This window comes from Catharus ustulatus, chromosome 6 (genome assembly GCF_009819885.2).
Source record: "Catharus ustulatus isolate bCatUst1 chromosome 6, bCatUst1.pri.v2, whole genome shotgun sequence".
NCBI classification, from domain to species: domain Eukaryota; kingdom Metazoa; phylum Chordata; class Aves; order Passeriformes; family Turdidae; genus Catharus; species Catharus ustulatus.
Genome location: NC_046226.1, coordinates 30,029,313 through 30,046,944, shown reverse-complemented (window position 1 = coordinate 30,046,944; position 17,632 = coordinate 30,029,313). Strand labels below are relative to the sequence as shown.

The 17,632-nt window shown below is 39.3% G+C and overlaps 1 protein-coding gene and 1 long non-coding RNA gene across 3 annotated transcripts; one reads left to right on the top strand and one right to left on the bottom strand.

Moving 5' to 3' along the window:
* Window positions 1-9,046: 9,046 nt before the first annotated feature.
* Window positions 9,047-12,291, bottom strand: LOC116997916. Of its 2 annotated transcripts, XR_004418265.1 has the most exons (4): window positions 12,207-12,291; window positions 11,238-11,513; window positions 10,296-10,450; window positions 9,047-10,175 (listed from the first exon to the last, which is right to left on the bottom strand). It is a non-coding gene; the product is annotated as an uncharacterized LOC116997916 (long non-coding RNA). The 2 variants fall into 2 exon arrangements; XR_004418264.1 differs by having other exon boundaries at window positions 9,047-10,450.
* A 90-nt stretch (window positions 12,292-12,381) lies between these two features.
* Window positions 12,382-17,254, top strand: GJD2 (gap junction protein delta 2). The gene is made up of 2 exons (XM_033063672.1): window positions 12,382-12,663; window positions 13,321-17,254. Exons 1-2 carry the CDS (start codon window positions 12,593-12,595, stop codon window positions 14,162-14,164), a joined length of 915 nt encoding a protein of 304 aa, XP_032919563.1. The 5' UTR covers window positions 12,382-12,592; the 3' UTR covers window positions 14,165-17,254.
* Window positions 17,255-17,632: the final 378 nt, after the last annotated feature.

Here is a 17,632-nt window from a genome sequence, read left to right as displayed (position 1 = left end):
GTTGGAAAAAATTACTTTTCTGCAGAAAGTTGCTCTCTAGGACTCTGACCTTTAGAGCTCTGTCTAAATCCTGAAGGACAGAATTTATATAATCAATCACACTGTACACTTGCTCTAAGAAACACAAAAGTCATCACTATTTTCTTTGCAATAACTGCAGAAAAGACATTAAGATTATACAGTGTTTGATTGAGCTATATTTTCTTCATCTAACAAAGCAGTTTTAGTGGTTGGTGGTTGAAAAGATAAAGGCATTGGCATTGTCTTAAGAGTTTAGGTTTATGGAGTTTAGACACCCAAATCCACTTTGCACCCTGGAAGATATTGTTTGTTACCTTCCCTCTCCCAAGTTCACAGGATGAACATGAAATGGACAGCTGCTCTGAAGTCACACCAGCAGATGCAGTTCTGCCCCTTCTTGACTGGAAGAAGTGTTGTGGTACTAAAGCAACAATTCTCATAGATGTAAATTGTGCTAAGGGTATTTTGCTACAGCAAAGAAATTGAGGCAAAAAGTTGAAAGAATGTGTCCATAGTTGTGACCAAAATTCTGCATCTTTGGCAGTGATGTGTGCTTGATCCCTTAGTGGGATTCTAGCCTTTTAGGACAGACCTAAGCCTAGAGTCAGATCATTTCCCTGCCATGTAGCTATTGAGACTGGCTATTTGATTATCTCTTAAGTTTTTGAATGCATCTGGTTACAGCAGATGGCACTGAAGAGTACATAATGAAATTTCTGGGCTATCAACAAGACCTGTGTGTCACAAGTCACTCCTGCTGTTAGTTCATGACATGAATGCTCCACATTTATTTGCTACTCTCTTCCAAATTCCCCGGTCTTTCCAAAACCACAATTTGCCTGGTGAAAGGAACAGAGGGAAATAGGCTAGGGAAAGAGGGTACTGTATCTAACTTCAGCCAATTCTGTTATGATTTAAAATTTACACAAATCATGGGTAAGTTGATCTTTTGAGAAATCTCTTTAAGAGTCTAAAGTGTTTTGCTTCAGTGAGTATTTCTTTGGATGACTAGAACTTCAGATATAACTTAAATGTGGAACAAAAAGGCTGTACTATATTCTTAGGTCCATTAAAAAGAAAAATAAAAGAAAAATGGAGCAAAATCTCAGATCAGATAAATCTGAACACTGCTTTTGTTTTGCAGCTGATGATACTAGTAGGGCTGTCTAAAGTAGATGAGGGTATGGCTATTTTCCAAAACAGATTTTTTTCCTCCCCATGCTGTAAATCTCCAGTGCATGCTTCTAATCAACCACTGAATATGGCAGCTAAAAAGAATCAAATGGATATACCCTTTGTCTTTGTGAAGGTACACTTTGTGTGGATATTTCAAACTGTGTGTTTCAATCTAGATTCTAGTGCAACCTGCGGCATACCTCTGAATATACTTTCAGACTTCTGAGAAAATAATTTTCATAATAAATATCATACATAAGAAACACTTCTGTGTGCTCAAGTAAGAAGGCAATAATACCCAGTCACAGAAGATCACTTAGAATTTATGTACTTCTTTATCTTTTCAGTGTGTGTTATGATTTGTTTTTCTTATCTACACATTCACTTAATTGAAAAATAAAAATATTTTAACAAGTTAATTACAGCCATTGTAGCAGCATGCTTGATTTGTTTCAGAGGTAGCTGTGATAGGTCTCTGCAGGACAATCATCATGCTCTGAGAAACAAGTATGTTTGCACTTCCTAGTTCTGGAAAGACTGTTTTCCCCTGCTGCTGGGAAAAGAAAAATGAAATACCTCTAATTTAATTCTCTCTGTATTTTTCTGACCAACCGTCTCAGCAAAAAGGAAGCAAAACATCTTATTTTATGATGTTAAAATCAATGTCTTTACATTATACTTCCTCCTGCCTCCCCATCCCAATCTTAAAAACTTAAGAAAATCACATTATTGAGAAGGGCTGATCGTAAGAAGAATGGCCTTTCAAAAGGGGAAACTCAGACCCTGCTCCCTTTTTGAGAATGTTTCTACAATCATGGTGCAGGTAGGAGGCTTGCCACCCAATTTAGATTATCATGTTGGCCTCATTGTCTTTCAGAGTGAAACATGTGGTGTGAAGTTGTATTTTCCATTCAAAAGAAGCTGTGCCCACACTGTGTGTGTGACTCATCCACCTGTCTAGTTGGTGTGTTTGGATTAATTGATCTATCTTTGAGCTCATGTTTTCTCTCATGCCTTGTTTGTTTTTGTGGCAGTCATATTTGAATTTCACACATTTATTTTTGCTGTGCACTGTGCCTTCAAGCCCAAGGTACAGTTCATACTGACATTTCAGGTAGTATGGCTTTGGACTTTGATAACTAGTTGATGTAAGTAAACTAAATATACTTCACAAATATTTATTAAGGCCACGTGGGACTGGCTGTCATTATTTTCTCTTCCTCATTACACTAGATTCCTGTGAGCCTTTGCCCTTTTGTAATACATTTTCTGTCCCAAGGCTGATCCTTCACACCAAGGAAACAAAACGATGAAATGGATCAGAAACCACTAATGAATCAAAGCAGATAAATAATTTATCCATGCTTTTTTTGACATATTACTGATTGAAATGCCTTTTAAACAGATGAAGCCTTGAAATGTTTATCAGAAAACACTTGAATTGCCTTGCCTGATTTTTGTCCACTAAAACTGTAGGATGGATACACTTATACAATGAAACCAGAGAAATCAACTGATTTCTATTTTTTAAGATCAGGAGATCTGTTTTGAGAAAACAAAGGAGCTATACCTCTCCATGACACCTTGAAACTCCCACCTGAAAATTGTGTGTAATTTTCATCTATTTTAAGCATAGAAAAATCTTAATTAAATCAAAAGCTTGGGAGCCCTAGTCCTTCTTGCCTTTTGATTCACTTTAAAACTTCTTTTCTTTTTAGGAAAAGTGAAACCTCTGGGATGCAACAAGTCCTTCACATATTCATTCTTAGAAGTTTCCACCAGGAAGAATGTGTTTCATCCTGCCTTTGTGTAGTACATCAGGATGGGGAAAGGGAGAGTTACTGTCCCATGTTAGGAGGTACAACCTTCTTATGGGTTTGAGTACAGTGTGAGTGACTCTGTCATGAGGAATTTGTGTGTGAAAGGAAGATATTATATAAAATTTGATTAAAGATAAATGGTAAAAATGTTTACTATATAAAATATTTATCAATTTGCATGTAAATATGAATACACAACATTCACACTCTGTTGCATCCTTTGAAGTTCAAGTGACAAATATTTTAAAGACTCTGTGGTTCAGGTTCTGGTTTAGGTGTTTAGCCTCACAAGAGGTGTGTGATGTAGTGTGTGTACTGCAGCCCTTCAGCTTCCCTTGATCATTAGCAAGAGCTGAGCAAGCACAAGTGAGAAAAGTATCCAGGAATGACTCTAAGACATGCTTGGAGCTACTGGTAGGGTGACCCAGCCTGGCCATCCCAGGCCCCAACTCCTGGGAATGTTGTGAAAATGTGGATAGAGTAATGGAAGATTTTCTTTTTTTTTCTTTTTTTTTTTTCCCTATAAATCAATGATAGCTTGGTTAAGTTTATCAGAGGAAAATGATCCTCATGTTCTTGCAGGAAAAGTGTGAAAGAGGTTGCAAACACTGCTGAGCAGAATTTCTAAATCTAAAATGTTAAGTTCATACCTGATTTAAATGAGGACAGATTTGCATAGGATGCACATAAATCAGCCCTTGAACAACTCTAACCTATGCAAGAAATTATGTGGGTCTCACTGTCATCTAGAAAAATAAACTGTAACTTTCAATCTATAGCAACATTACACATAATGCTGATTTCTCTTTTTCTTAAATACACAGAAATAAATCATACACATTTGCAGCTGTCCTACAATGTTTTATGAATGATTGAATTTATTTTTTTGTCTTGTTGTGTCACAGATTCCTGCCTTATAGTTGAAAGTACACCATCTCTAATAGATTCTAAAAAATATGGTTATGAGTTGAATATTTCAGAACATGAAAATTTTTGCATAATCTATAGGTAAGCATTCATTTTCCTGTGGGATAAAAGAAATTGATATTCTGAATTTGATTTTACTCCATTTTGAAATAGAAACATTACAAAAATTTAATTAAATACTCATCTTGAAAATCTTTTTCTTCAGGAAAGATTAACAAATGGTGTTATGAAAACAAAGCATATTGCACAGCACAGAGCAGATGCTGTTTGTTAGTAACAGTTGTGGAACTCACAAAAATGCCAGTTTAAATCACCACCTGCAAAATTTCAGATGTGCATGATTGGGAAAGCGTTCTGGGTCTATAAATTGGTAATTTCCAGTAAAAATGCATAGCTCTATATACTAGATTAAAGATACTAGACAAAAAAACCCTTATACTACCGACTATCTGTAAACTCACATTAATATGAAAATAATTTTTAAAAATTATTTAATGAACTCTACAAAATACGTCAGATTCTTTTCTCAAATCCATGACTATATAGTCTTGGTCTATATGTATTAGTGTCACTGAAAGCCAACTGCACTGAAATTCAACAGCTTTTACCTAGAATCTTACTTGGGATAAAATCTAATGGAATTTAAATATATTTTCTGCACAGAACCAATTTAACTCTAAGGATGGGTTTGCCTTTTCTTAATCCAGACTCTCTTCTCTAACACATTCCTCATATGCACTATGGGGGACTTTATCCCCTTCTGTGGTAAGTGAGTTCTGACTGAGCAGGGTCAGCTCAAGAGATGCAGCCTGTAGTGTTAACTAATCAGGTTCTAACTAATCAGGTATTAACTGATTTTCACTAAAATGTAAACAGCAATGTTTGAAAGTCCCACCAACCACTACCTTCAGTGTGATTTTTAACACTCCATTGTACCAGATGTACTCAATTTTCCCAGAGGCAGGTATATGATAGAGAGTCTGACACACTCAATCAATACCGTACTCTCTGGCCCAAGTGTCTATGAGGTTATTTTCAAAATGAGTTCCATTGGCCAGCTCAATTCTTTCTGGAGTGCCCTGTCTACCCAAGACTTGCTCTTCAAATCCCAGGATGGTGTTTTGGACAGCAACCCAAGGCACAGGGTAGATCTTCAACCATCCTGTGGTTGCTTCTACAGTGGCCAGGACACAGAACTTGCCTTGGCCGGTTTGGGGAAGGATGATGTAATCAATCTGCCAGGCCTCTCCATACTTATATTTTACCATTATTCCCCACACCTCAGGGCTTTACCCACTTGGCCTGATTGATTGCAGGGCATGTTTCACAATTATGGACAATCTGGGAGATACTGTCCATGGTTAAGTCCACCCCCAGTCATGAGCCCATCTGGATGTTGCATCTCTTCCCTAATGACCTGAGGTGTCATGGGCCCACCCAGCCAGAAATAATTCACCCTTATGTGGTCAGATCCACCTGAGACACTTTGATCTTGGCAACCCAATCCACTTGTCCATTGTGGTGCTCTCCCTTAACCCAACTCTTGGGCACACGTGCATCTCATGATATACTTTTACAGCCAACTTTACCTGAGCAGCAATGTCTTGCCACAATTCAGTAGCCCAGAAGGTTTCCCTCTGTGCTGCCAACTGGTCTTTTTCCATCGGTCCAGCTACCCCCACAGAACATTTGCTACCATTCATTACCCAGTGGAGGTGAAGCACTAGCCATTTCTTTTGTTCAGCGATGCCCAAATCCAACTGGATGGCTTTCAGCTCTGCAACCTGACTTGATGTACCTTGCCCCTTAAAAATTTCACCACATAGGGCTCCCCAGCCAGGACCCACATGCATGAATACATTCATCTGTGCACCAATGAATATGTATTTATATCCTATATATCTGGAATAGAATTAATATCAAATATATTTCACAAATTTTTATTACAACTGTAGAGTCTTTGAATGACAGGCAGATTAAAAACCCTCTGCATTTCTTACTGAGCTCCTGCTTTTTCACTTCCATTCACTGACATAGTTTACTTTCAAGTCAATCACTTGACTGCCCTAGTTATTTCAAGGGATTGTTTCAGCCTGGCTTCTGAGGGGAAGTGCTAATGTGAATTCCCTTCTGTGACTGGTAAGATGGGGAGGGAGAGGACAAGAGTGAGGGGCATCAGGAATACTGAAGACATATGGTGGTGTAAAAATCAAAAGAAAGGAAAAGAACTCTTCAGTAAATCACGTCATTGAACTGAAAGCAGCTGGGAGTGCAGAGATTCAGCATTTGGTTGAAGACAATTGTAGACAGGGCAGAGATAAGTAGTAGGTCTGGAAAAAGTGCTTGATGTAATGCATTCATGCTGAAATACTGAAATATTTTATTTTCTTTTTTTTGTATGTAATAGGAAAAGCATCAAAATGCTGCCAGGAGTTCCAGTATAGAGGACTCTTTTCTTATTACTGGATCTTATTTTTCTGTTGTTCTGAATATTCTGAAGCATTAATAACTTTCTCATAATTCATATTCCCCATAGGAAATTTTAAAATGTTCTCGTATAAATATCTTCAAGATTTTTAAATTCTGGCTCATATACTGCCAGTGGGAATTGCTATCAGTACAATGAAAATTTACTACCGCAGGGTGGATATATTATGATATAATTTTTTAAAAGATATTATTACAGTTCAATTTAATTACATTTCTTCTTACGAAAATTTGTAACTCTTTCTGATGGAAAAGAGAAAAATAAGGTTAGCCAAACTGAGTCTAACAATATTCTGCATTGGCTTTGGCATACTGCTGGTATAACTGGCTGTTTTACCACAATGCCCTAATCAGTTATATTGGGCTATATTTATTTTGTAATATGTATCTTTGAAAGAACAGACTCTAGGAATAAAATCATTTGTGACACAGTGAAAAATTTTCACTCCTGTATTGAATTAATTATTATATTAGTATGTAGATTTTTTTTGCATCCTTAAAATGTGTACTAAATCTGCTTATATATCAATTCTTCATACTCCTTTGTGTCCAAGGTATTTTAGAAAGGTTTTTTCACTAGTGTATGTGAAATCTTAAAGAAAACTGAAATGGAAAGCCATATATGATTGGCTCAAAAATTTAAGCTTAAACCATCATAATCCATGAAATTGCATTAGTGGATGTTTGGATGCTTTAGCACAATGTGAATGCATTTTTGAGATTAGTGAGTCAGAAAAGAAATTCAACAAACTGGCAGCATATAGTCTGGTCACTAGAATATTTTACTTCTTTTGTATTTATTTGCAGAGCCTGTAAGTCATTTGTTTCAATGATATTTTCATTCCCCTGGTTGCATCCTGTGTGCAAATAAATCTGAGTTTGCAAGAAGTGCAAATGCTGCTGCATTAGGAGCTGTAAATATGCCAGAGGTAAATGCAATTGTAATTCAGTATATAGGTCCATACTATTTCCTAGGAAATTGATATGAGCTGTTAATTTGTGCATAGAAAGGTCCCTGTGGACAGCTTACTAGAGCCCCATAAAACTTAGGTGATTTTTTTCTGTCAGGAAATAAAATATTCTGTAACTAGGAAGGTATGATACTTAAAATTTGTTTTCTAGATAAAGCAGTTATATTTTGATATTTTTAAATTCCCTTAGTTCAGAAGATTGTGGAATGTTTACTTAGTACCTGTGCCCGTTGTCAATATTTCTTATGGTAGTCCCCTCACCCACTTGCAAGGATATTTAGGTAATTTCAACATAACCTATGAACCCTCATTTTCCAAGTTCATGACTATTCATAGATTTATTCCTTCTTCACTGATTACTTTCATTGTTCTCCTGAATAGTTTTGCATTTATAGCAATCTTCATTTGTAGATATGGACCTCTGATGCAGAATACAGTCTTAATTTGATTATTAGGTTAACTGAGTGTTTTGTCTGTTCGTGCATTACAGGAAACCCTGAATTCTGTGCACTTGACACTGCTGCTGTCAAACATGAACCATATAAATGCAGGCTCTATTCCATGCTCACAACAGGACCACACGAGTCCACCCTGTAATTGACAGCTTTGGCACAAACACTGTTGACTGGATGGGAAGAGTGTGCTGCCTATTTCTTGGCAGCAAAATGAGTGTTCTTGCAACATTGCTTTCTCTCGTGAAGGACTGAAGTTCACTACCACATCCAAACATTTTACCTTTTGGGAAGTCATTACTTTTAAAACTGCAGAAAAAATACACTTTCTGTGCTGTGATGTACTAGAGCTATCTTTTGAGAGAATTTAATTTGAGAAAAAGACACGGAGAAGGATTTCTTATTAAGATCTACATACAGCAGCTAACTGCAACTAGAATTGTACTCATACAGTGGTGAGGGAAAGTACACACAAGTGCTCATTTTAATGAGAGAGAAAGTGTAGGTAGAAGCAGATGACCTAGATGATTTTATGAATAAAAGATTTAATCTGATGCAATCATTTCATTAATACACACATGGCACCAAATGAAAACAGAGCATAGCAGATGGCTATGAGAGATCTTAAAAAGGCATTTTCAGTTTAGTAACTAATGACTTAGATTTCATGGACTACACCAAATACTATCAGAAATGAAACATTTATCATACCAGTCTTCCAAAGAATGTTCTAATGCTTTATGAAACTAATGCTGAAAAATCTGCCTTTTGTGACGCTAGTTAGAAAATAGTCACATTATATATTATACAGCTATAGTTTTTTCACAAAAACTACCAAAGAAAACGCCATTATTTTCTTTATTAATAGCCTAAATTTATTTAATTTAAAGCTCTTTCTTTGCCTCCAGTTTGCTACAAATGGTGGAAATAGTGGTTTCCAATATAACAACGAAATACAGTCATTTGCTATGCAATTGTAGAATATAAATATCACATATATTCATTTGCTGTGATGATGGATCCACTGCAAACAGCTGCAAAAATCGCATTGAGGAAGATTGTTGGCATAGTACTATGCCAACATAGTACTGATTGGATTTATTGTAAGATAAAATATTTGGAATAAATTTAGAACGGTTTTATAAGTTTAAAAGGAGGCAGTAAGTATGGAAGGCTCATGCAAGATCATTGTGTTTTCATGTTGGTAAACCTCAGCAGAGAAAGCAATGAAGCAGGGGAATAATGCTGTTTACCCACTATGTGACAGCACTGGCCATGTGGCTACCTCATCTTGACCCTGTCATGTCATCCACCTCCAGGTTGCAGGGGGTCTGACAGACAAGCCAAATGTGTCAGTTCTGCTCTCAGTCTGCTCTGCTCTGCTCCATCCTTGAGGAATGTGCATCCTGCAAGATTTGATTGCTCTCCAGACCCTTTACTAAACCAGATCAGGGCAAAAGGGCTGGATTTCTTAGAGAGAATCTGGCCTACAGCTTCTTACAGACAGATTAACCTCAGTTTGGCTTCAAACTGAGGACACACACAGTCTCATTCTTCAGACCTAATCCAAGATCAACTCAGTCTATATTTTTTCATCAGAAATTAATATCATGGCACTGGCATCTTTGAACACGTGCAGACAACTTTCTTGTTTCAAAGCTTATTTGAGATCCTGTTAGGAATGACAGAGTTTATACTGAATTTGAGTGGAACAGGAATGCTTATTCTCTCTGAATGCAAAGCAAGAGGGAAAAAAAATACACCCTTCCACCCAAAAGCCTATGTGTGGAATAGCAAGCTGATTTTGTTTCCTTCCTATGCAACAGAAAAAAATATTGAATAAGACAAACTTAGCCCTGTTGCAAACTGTTACTGCTGCTTCATTAGGAAACAGTTCTTTGTAAGCCAGGAGATATAAAGTTTTGAAAATCCTGAATGCTTTTGAATGAAATGTAGGCACGGATTTCTAATCTGAATATGTACACTGTGAAATATACATCCACAGCATCTTTGTCAGCCTGCTGCTCTGCAAATCCTGGCTTTGCCATTGGCTGAAGCATTCAGGGGAATGGTGGAAAAAATAAGATGAACCTTTAGAAGCTGAAAATCTTCTTATGTCTACAACTTACAGTCATGACTATACATAGTCTGAGCACTTTTTGATTTAGACAATTTGTCAGCTAAGTCTGTGGGTTGCTGTTACTCACAAAAAGGATAATGGAAATGCAGTTAATTGCATTCTTCATACACTTTTCACCTTTGTGTAAAGCATACAGAGGACATTATGTTGATTCTTATTCTGTTTTGACAGCAAGTCAGGCCTAAGATAAAGGAGAGAAATTCATAGCCTCAGAAATCATACACATAAATTTGCAATATAGCAACTTTCTTTGAATTTTTTAGCCACTAAAATGAATGTTGGCCTTGTGAAAGAGACTTACTGAAATTTTTTTTTCAAGCTCACCAAAGTCTGAAGTTCTGTAAACTTTCTCAAGAGGAAGGCCAAGTATCTTGCATGTGAATGTGGTTGCAGGTTGGTATATGAGGTTACTACCAATAAAAGAGATATCAGGTATTTGAAAATGAGATGCAACTCCTGTAAAAGAAAATCTGAAAGGATTTAACTTTAAACCATAATTGAATCAAAAGCAATTAATAATTTTTATATGTTTGCAGCATTCACTTATGATATTTCACCTTCTTGTCTTCATGACTGGGATGTCAGGAACACAGCAAACACTAACAAACTGCTCATTAATAGATCAGTGTTTGATATGATCAGAATGTAATTCCTTTTAATTTAAGAGTCCTAAAAGCTCAGATAAGTGTTTTTTCTATCCCAATACCAGGGAACAGCTTTCCTTTGTAGAAATTCTGTTGTCTATGGACCAAAATCTTCTCTCCTCTCTTCAGTAACTTTAGTCATGGGTTTTCCCTCTGTTTGGTGTGCTAAATAGGATTATCATCATTAGCTTCTTAGCATATTCCCTGTCCTCTCTCCTTCTACACATACATTACTGCTTCCCTTACTGCCTTGATTCCTCTCTTTTTCAGATCCATCTGCAAACAGACAATTTTGGTCTATATGAGACACTCAGTTGTCAGGGTAGCCGGACAGATACCACACTCCTCTTAAAACAAACCAAATCAAACTCCAAATTCTTTTTAGCTTCGGTGTTGTTGCAGCAGCAATTTTTAGAAACTATATACAAAATCCAAAGTCTCTTGACTGGGAGAGAATAAAAATCTCTCTTTACATGCAGAATTTCTGTGTATTCACTGATCCTCTCTTGTTTGATACTTTCCTAATTCAATCAGTCAACTGACCCAGTATCATGTGAAGCAGAGACCATCTGTATAGTCCAAATGAAAAGACAACAAACCTTGGGGTGTCTAAAGCATACAGATGCCTTCTTGCACAGATGAAGCCTGGTCCCATTTATTCAGAAAACTCTTAACATCACTGATAAGAAATTTTCTTATGTTGTTCTTTAATGAGATTAGTTGAGCAGGTGTGAAGGTTTACCTGATTATTTTGTACAAATACAGAATACGAGGATATATTTTACACAGCTTCACTGGAGAAGTCAATTCCAATTGGTACCAACATTTTGTGTGGAAATGTTTGGTGATGTCTCAGGTACAGCCTGCAAGGGTATCTGTAAAATGAAAAAAAATCTATTTAAAACACAATTGCTTATGAAAATAAAATATGTAGACTGATTATAATGCAGGGATTTATTCAAGATGTTTTTTTCTTTTTTCAAGATTCGGTGTCTATTCCAGCAAAAATACAATCTCAACCTCAGAATTCTCTGAAATGGCTATATACGAGCTTCATTTCTCTGCAGTGATCCTTATAACTCTAATCAGAGGAGAATAAAGATGCAATTTGGAGTCCAATATTTTCCAGGATTTAGCAGTTCTAACAAGTAAGGTCACTGCTGTGTGACACCGCTGCTTTGATCTCTAGGAGCGATGCAAAGCCCAGCAACCCCTGGGGACCCCCGTGCAGGGCAGGAGGGGCCGCGGTGTCCCCCTCCCGCCCTGGAGCAGGTTCGTAGAGCAGCGGGGCAGCTCCGGGGCCGGCGGGCTGCGCTGCCGGGCGGAGCGCGGGGTGTGCCGGCGGGCGGGGGCGGAGGGGCGGCGGGCGCCCGGCCGGGGCGCTCCGGCAAGGAGGAACTCGGCTGCACAATGAGCCTCGTGCCTACCGGGGCAGCTCTTCCTCCGCCCTCCCTCCTCCTCTTCCGTTAATTTATTGCATTTATTTTTATTGCACTTATTTGTTTGTATTCAAAGGAATAATAAAAATGAGAAAATCCGAGTGCTGCTTTTGGCTGCTCTCCACCAACCTGTCAGTGACGCAAGCGGAGACTACTTAAAGGCAGATTAGAGGCAGCAAGACATTAAAGCCAACCTTCCTCCCTGCACGCCGCCGGTCCGCCCGCCGCGCCGAGCCACGAGCCGAGCGGGCCGGGCCGGTGCCGGCTGCCGAGCGGCCCCGAGCCCCGCAGAGCCGAGCCGAGCCGGGCCGAGCCGGGAACCCTCGGCAGGGCTGCCGCCTCCAGCCCTCCCGCCACCGGACTGCGGGCGGTAGAGACGGGCTGCTCTTCGGTCTGTTTTCCCTCCCCCTGGGAAAAAAAAAATTAAAAAAAAAAAAAAATAGGAGGAGTGAAAAAAGGCAGAAGTGAAGAGATCCCCTACGCTTGCCAAAGTCTTTGTCTCCGGATGAACAGCGATGGGGGAATGGACTATTCTAGAGAGGCTACTGGAAGCTGCCGTGCAGCAGCATTCTACTATGATAGGGAGGTAAGGGTCGCGGGACAGCCGCGGGGAGCTCGGGGGGGATCCCCTCCTGCCCGGGCGGTGCACGGTGGGTCCCGGGGCGCAGTGTCCTTCGGCCGGGCTCTGTCGGGTGTGCCTGGAGCTCGCGTGTGGTGTGTCTGTGCGTGTGTCTCTCTCTCTGTGTGTGTGTGTGTGTGTGTGTGTGCGCGCGCTTGTCTGTGTGTGTGTTGGGGAGGCTGGTATGCGGCACGGGGCGCGGAGGCGCGGGCACACCGCGAACGCCGCCGTCCTTGTCCCCGAGGAGCCGCGGGGCATCGGGCGCTCGTCGGGGAGATCCCAGTGCCGCCGGGGTCCCGCTGCCGGCGCAGCCCCGCGCCTTTCCCGGCCGTGCTCCCGGGGGCCCCAGGGCCCGTGTGCTCGCCCTTCCGGCCAGGGGCCGGGCGGGGGCCAGCGCTGACCGCCGCCCGCGGTCCATGGCACACGGCCGTGCCGAGGCCATGCCGCACAGCCTGCGCGCCCCGCGCGCGGGAGCGGGGCCGCTTCGAGGCGCCGGGGCCGGTTCGTGGTGCCCGTGGCGGAGCTGTGCCCGCGCCGGGGCTGTGCCCGTGGCGGGCCCGGTCAGCACTGGACAGCTCCCGGCCGCGCGGCGGCGGCGCGCACTGACGGGCTTCTCTGTTGCAGGATCCTGCTGACCGTGGTGGTGATCTTCAGAATTCTCATTGTGGCCATTGTAGGGGAGACGGTGTACGATGACGAGCAAACGATGTTTGTCTGTAACACGCTGCAGCCAGGCTGCAACCAGGCTTGTTATGACCAGGCTTTCCCCATTTCTCACATAAGGTACTGGGTGTTCCAGATCATCATGGTGTGCACTCCCAGCCTGTGCTTCATAACATACTCCGTTCACCAGTCTGCTAAACAAAGGGAACGGAGGTACTCCACTGTCTTCCTTACCTTGGAAAGGGACCAGGATTCAATGAAGCGTGAGGACAGTAAGAAAATCAAGAACACGATTGTCAATGGGGTGCTGCAAAACACTGAGAACTCCACCAAAGAGGCAGAACCAGACTGCTTAGAAGTGAAGGAAATCCCCAATCCTGCTATCAGAACTACAAAATCAAAGATGAGGAGGCAAGAAGGCATTTCTCGATTTTATATCATCCAAGTGGTCTTTCGAAATGCCCTAGAGATTGGATTCTTAGTGGGACAGTATTTTCTGTATGGATTCAATGTCCCTTCCATGTACGAATGTGACAGATACCCTTGCATTAAAGAAGTAGAGTGCTATGTCTCTAGACCCACTGAGAAGACTGTATTCTTGGTATTCATGTTTGCTGTCAGTGGGATTTGTGTGGTGCTTAATTTGGCAGAACTGAACCACTTGGGCTGGAGAAAGATCAAAATGGCAGTGAGAGGAGTACAGGCAAAAAGGAAATCCATATATGAAATCAGAAATAAGGACCTGCCAAGAATGAGCATGCCTAACTTCGGCAGGACTCAGTCAAGTGACTCAGCTTATGTGTGAGGCTGTGACAGAACTGAAACACTGTGCCAGGTGGAACAGACCCAGATACCATTAGAGAAAGGTACATTGCTTAGGCAAGCATTTTATCAAAACACCAAGAAAGCCATTAAGGTATTGGATCTGCACTTACTGAACTAGCTGCAAAATGCAGCGCTATATAAAAGACTGAAAAAACAGCTATAAAACCATGCTTGACCTAGCCTTACAGCACAGCTACTATTATTCCTACTTTTGTTTCTAATGATTGGGTTTTATCTGTCAGTGAAGCAGCTTTTTGGTTGTCATTAGGATGTTTACAGTTTGAGCTGTCTGACTAATTCTTGTAAATGTGTAGAATGTTCATATCAAAAACTCTGCAAGGATATTCTATATGGGGTGGGGTGGGGGACACTGTTGCAATGTGCAGGCATAAGCATGTTTCGAAAGGAGGGTAAGCACACTGTAAGGAATCTAACCACAGCTCAGTCAGGATATCTGCGTTCACGTATCTCACAGATGTCTTATTTTGTTTGTCTAAATCACAGACTTTATTCCTGGTGTGTATTACTAGCTATTTTCTATCATGGTTTGTGCATCAATTAGTCATGCTCAAAATAAATGCTGAATATAATTTTGCCATTTTTTCTTTGCCTGTCCACACACACACACACACACACACACACACCCCCACACACCAGAGACCTTAATTGTCTTGCATTAGTTGTGATCTGCAGAATAAATCTGTACATTTTGATTGATTCCCTAATACGTGCATGAATAAGATGGAGCTGGTCCATGCCAGCCAAGTTATGCATTTACCTACAATCACCTATGATGACACACATACCAAAGGAAGGGAGTTCATTGCATTTGACTGTGAATATGTCATCTTTGCTCTTATTTCTATAAGTGCCATACTTGAAACATCTAACTCTGTACTTAGTCAAAAGGTTGTCTTGGGATACCAGCTGGAGTGAAATGATTTTATACTCTCTTTTGTTTATTTTATGCTACTTGTTTAGTCATTGCAATGGTGTAAAAAGCAGCTAAAAGCAGCTATTGATAAATAAAGTACTTGCCTTTTTTTAATTTTCTTTTTTCTTTTTTTTCTTTTTTTTTGTAAGCCAGAGAGATTTGTTCTTATTTATTCTTGTATAAAATTGTAAAAAAACTTACAGGGTTAAAATAATTCACTTTCAACAATTATTCTTCAGGGTTTAAAATGTCTTGTTGGTATTCTAAACTCTAAGCGACAAAACCTGGGAAATCAGGACTGTTTTTTATGTCTTTTTTCCTCCTTAAGGAAGCTTCCTCTGTCTTTAAAGCCTGATCCAAAGCCCACTGACACCAACAGCCTTCTTTCTGCTGACACTAAGGGCAACACAGTTGGCCGCCAAGGTCACTCTAGGAATAGCCAGAATACATTTACCCATAAATGAAACAATTGCAGCTTTTCATCAGGGAATCCAAACAGTAACCTCAGCTTTTCTGCCTTACAGCTGGTTTAAGAAATATGTTGTTCGTGTCCCATCAACTTACTGGTAATCCACTGAGGCAGTCTCAAATGAATCTCTGTTAACAGTAATTATCTTAATACAGAATAGAATAACAAGTTTTACTTAATGATTTTTTAAACATTTTTAAAAATTCCTTCTGAATTAAACAGAAAATATTTCTCTGGCAACAGTAGGAGTTGGATCAAGACTAAAATACATATAAGTGCATTTCTAACTAAATAGTATCTGCCCTTTAAAGAAAAGGGCCACAATGGTGCTGGAAAATCTGAGGGTACTTTATAACATAAGAAGGAGACATGAGCTCAGAGTCACAAATGGCCTTTTGATTGTATTTTATGTCAAGCCTGAAAATGGATTTTACTATATATTGGCTTGGAAATGATGTATCTAAATATTTTCCTCTTGGCTTACAACAAATACCTTAACATTCCATTCTTGTCGTTTGCCAGCATTGTCACTTTAAAAAATGTTGATTAATTCTTAGATAGTCTATCCATTATCACATTCATCTGTTGTCTTTTTTCTTCCACTGTGAAGCATTAAAGGACTTTGAGATGTGTCATGTTTTTAGAGATTTTAAAAATACTTTTCCTTATGTATAAACTAAGAGTTTTCCTGATTTGATTATAGAAACCTCTAAAGACGGATTTCTCAAATTCTTTGTGATAAAAACGCACACTGATATTGCTAGTTGACTGCATGCTCACTGGAAAACTGCATGTTATTTTTAGAAGGACAACATGGCAGCTAAAATCTCCATCTGCAAAATAAAAAGCTTCTGAAGATTATTATTTGACACACAAACCCAAGTCTGATTTTTATTTTGCAGAGTCCTGGGATGCTTTTCAAAATCTCATTTTGAACAGATAATGAAAGGAAATATATTCTTTGACCATCCTAAAACACTTCTTTAGCGTTGAAGAAATGAGAGATTGTGTGCAAAGCACCCAATTAAAGTTGAAAAAACAAAACTCATACTGCATTGGGCTTTGGTTCAGGTTCGGTATAATTTCCTGTTAAGCAGAAACTCTAATGCAAGTTTTTTCCAGTGGCTGCATAGCAGTTTTCAGTCAAGCTCTAGTGAAGGTGCATGTCTTGAAAGTGATAAGATTTTAATACCTTAAAATTCTAAGGTAATATTTAGAAAGTATCTGTTTATATTAGTCAATGAAATGACTCAGTTTATTTAATATTTTTAATGTAGTTGTACTCCAGTAAGTCGGGATTCTTCAGATTTGTCCAAAGAGAAGAATATCAGGAAATGCAAATGCTGATTTATGTAACAGGATCAGTGTTAAAGTAGGCAAAGAATTATATTTTGATCAACAGAAGCATCATCCACCATACTTGGAATATGGCTTTTCATATTTCAGATGAGAGATGAAATGTGTCAAGAGATCAGTTCTTCTAATCTTCCTTTTAAATTGTTATTTTTAATTTGTGACCAACTACTCATTTGTCATGGACAAGAGAAATATAGCAAACACTTTTTTTGTCAATGTATGTGAGAATCATATGATTAATGCTAATGGACTGTTTGCATGAGAGCTGACTATTCATTTACAGAATAAATGCTTTAAAATTGTCACAGCAATGGAAAAGTGTGTTAACTGAAAAGAACTGAGTGAACATGAAGCTGAAGGACATATTACTGGCCACCTAGGCTCTTGCTCCTGCCTCAGTGAAATAAATTAGTCTCACCATTGACATCTCTGTAAGGATCAGACATTAAAAATGAAAATTGAGTTGATGTTTGTTTTGTTAAGTGTTAACTTTGTTTTGCACTGGTGGACAACATTAAGTGTCATGACAAGTGCAAACATAAATGTTATATTCACTAAGCTCCTATGGAAAATTGCAATACAATCTAATAAACTATTAGTTTCATGGAGTTTTAAAATTTACGTAGAATAATAACATTATTTCATTTTTATATAGACTTGTGCTTTCCACACCTGTGTGAATTTCAAAA

Excerpts from the sequence above, each read along its gene's own strand:
- GJD2 (XM_033063672.1), top strand. The coding sequence starts at position 12,593 with ATGGGGGAATGGACTATTCTAGAGAGGCTACTGGAAGCTGCCGTGCAG. Across the intron at positions 12,664-13,320 it reads CATTCTACTATGATAGGGAG|GATCCTGCTGACCGTGGTGG; the intron begins GTAAGGGTCGCG and ends TCTCTGTTGCAG.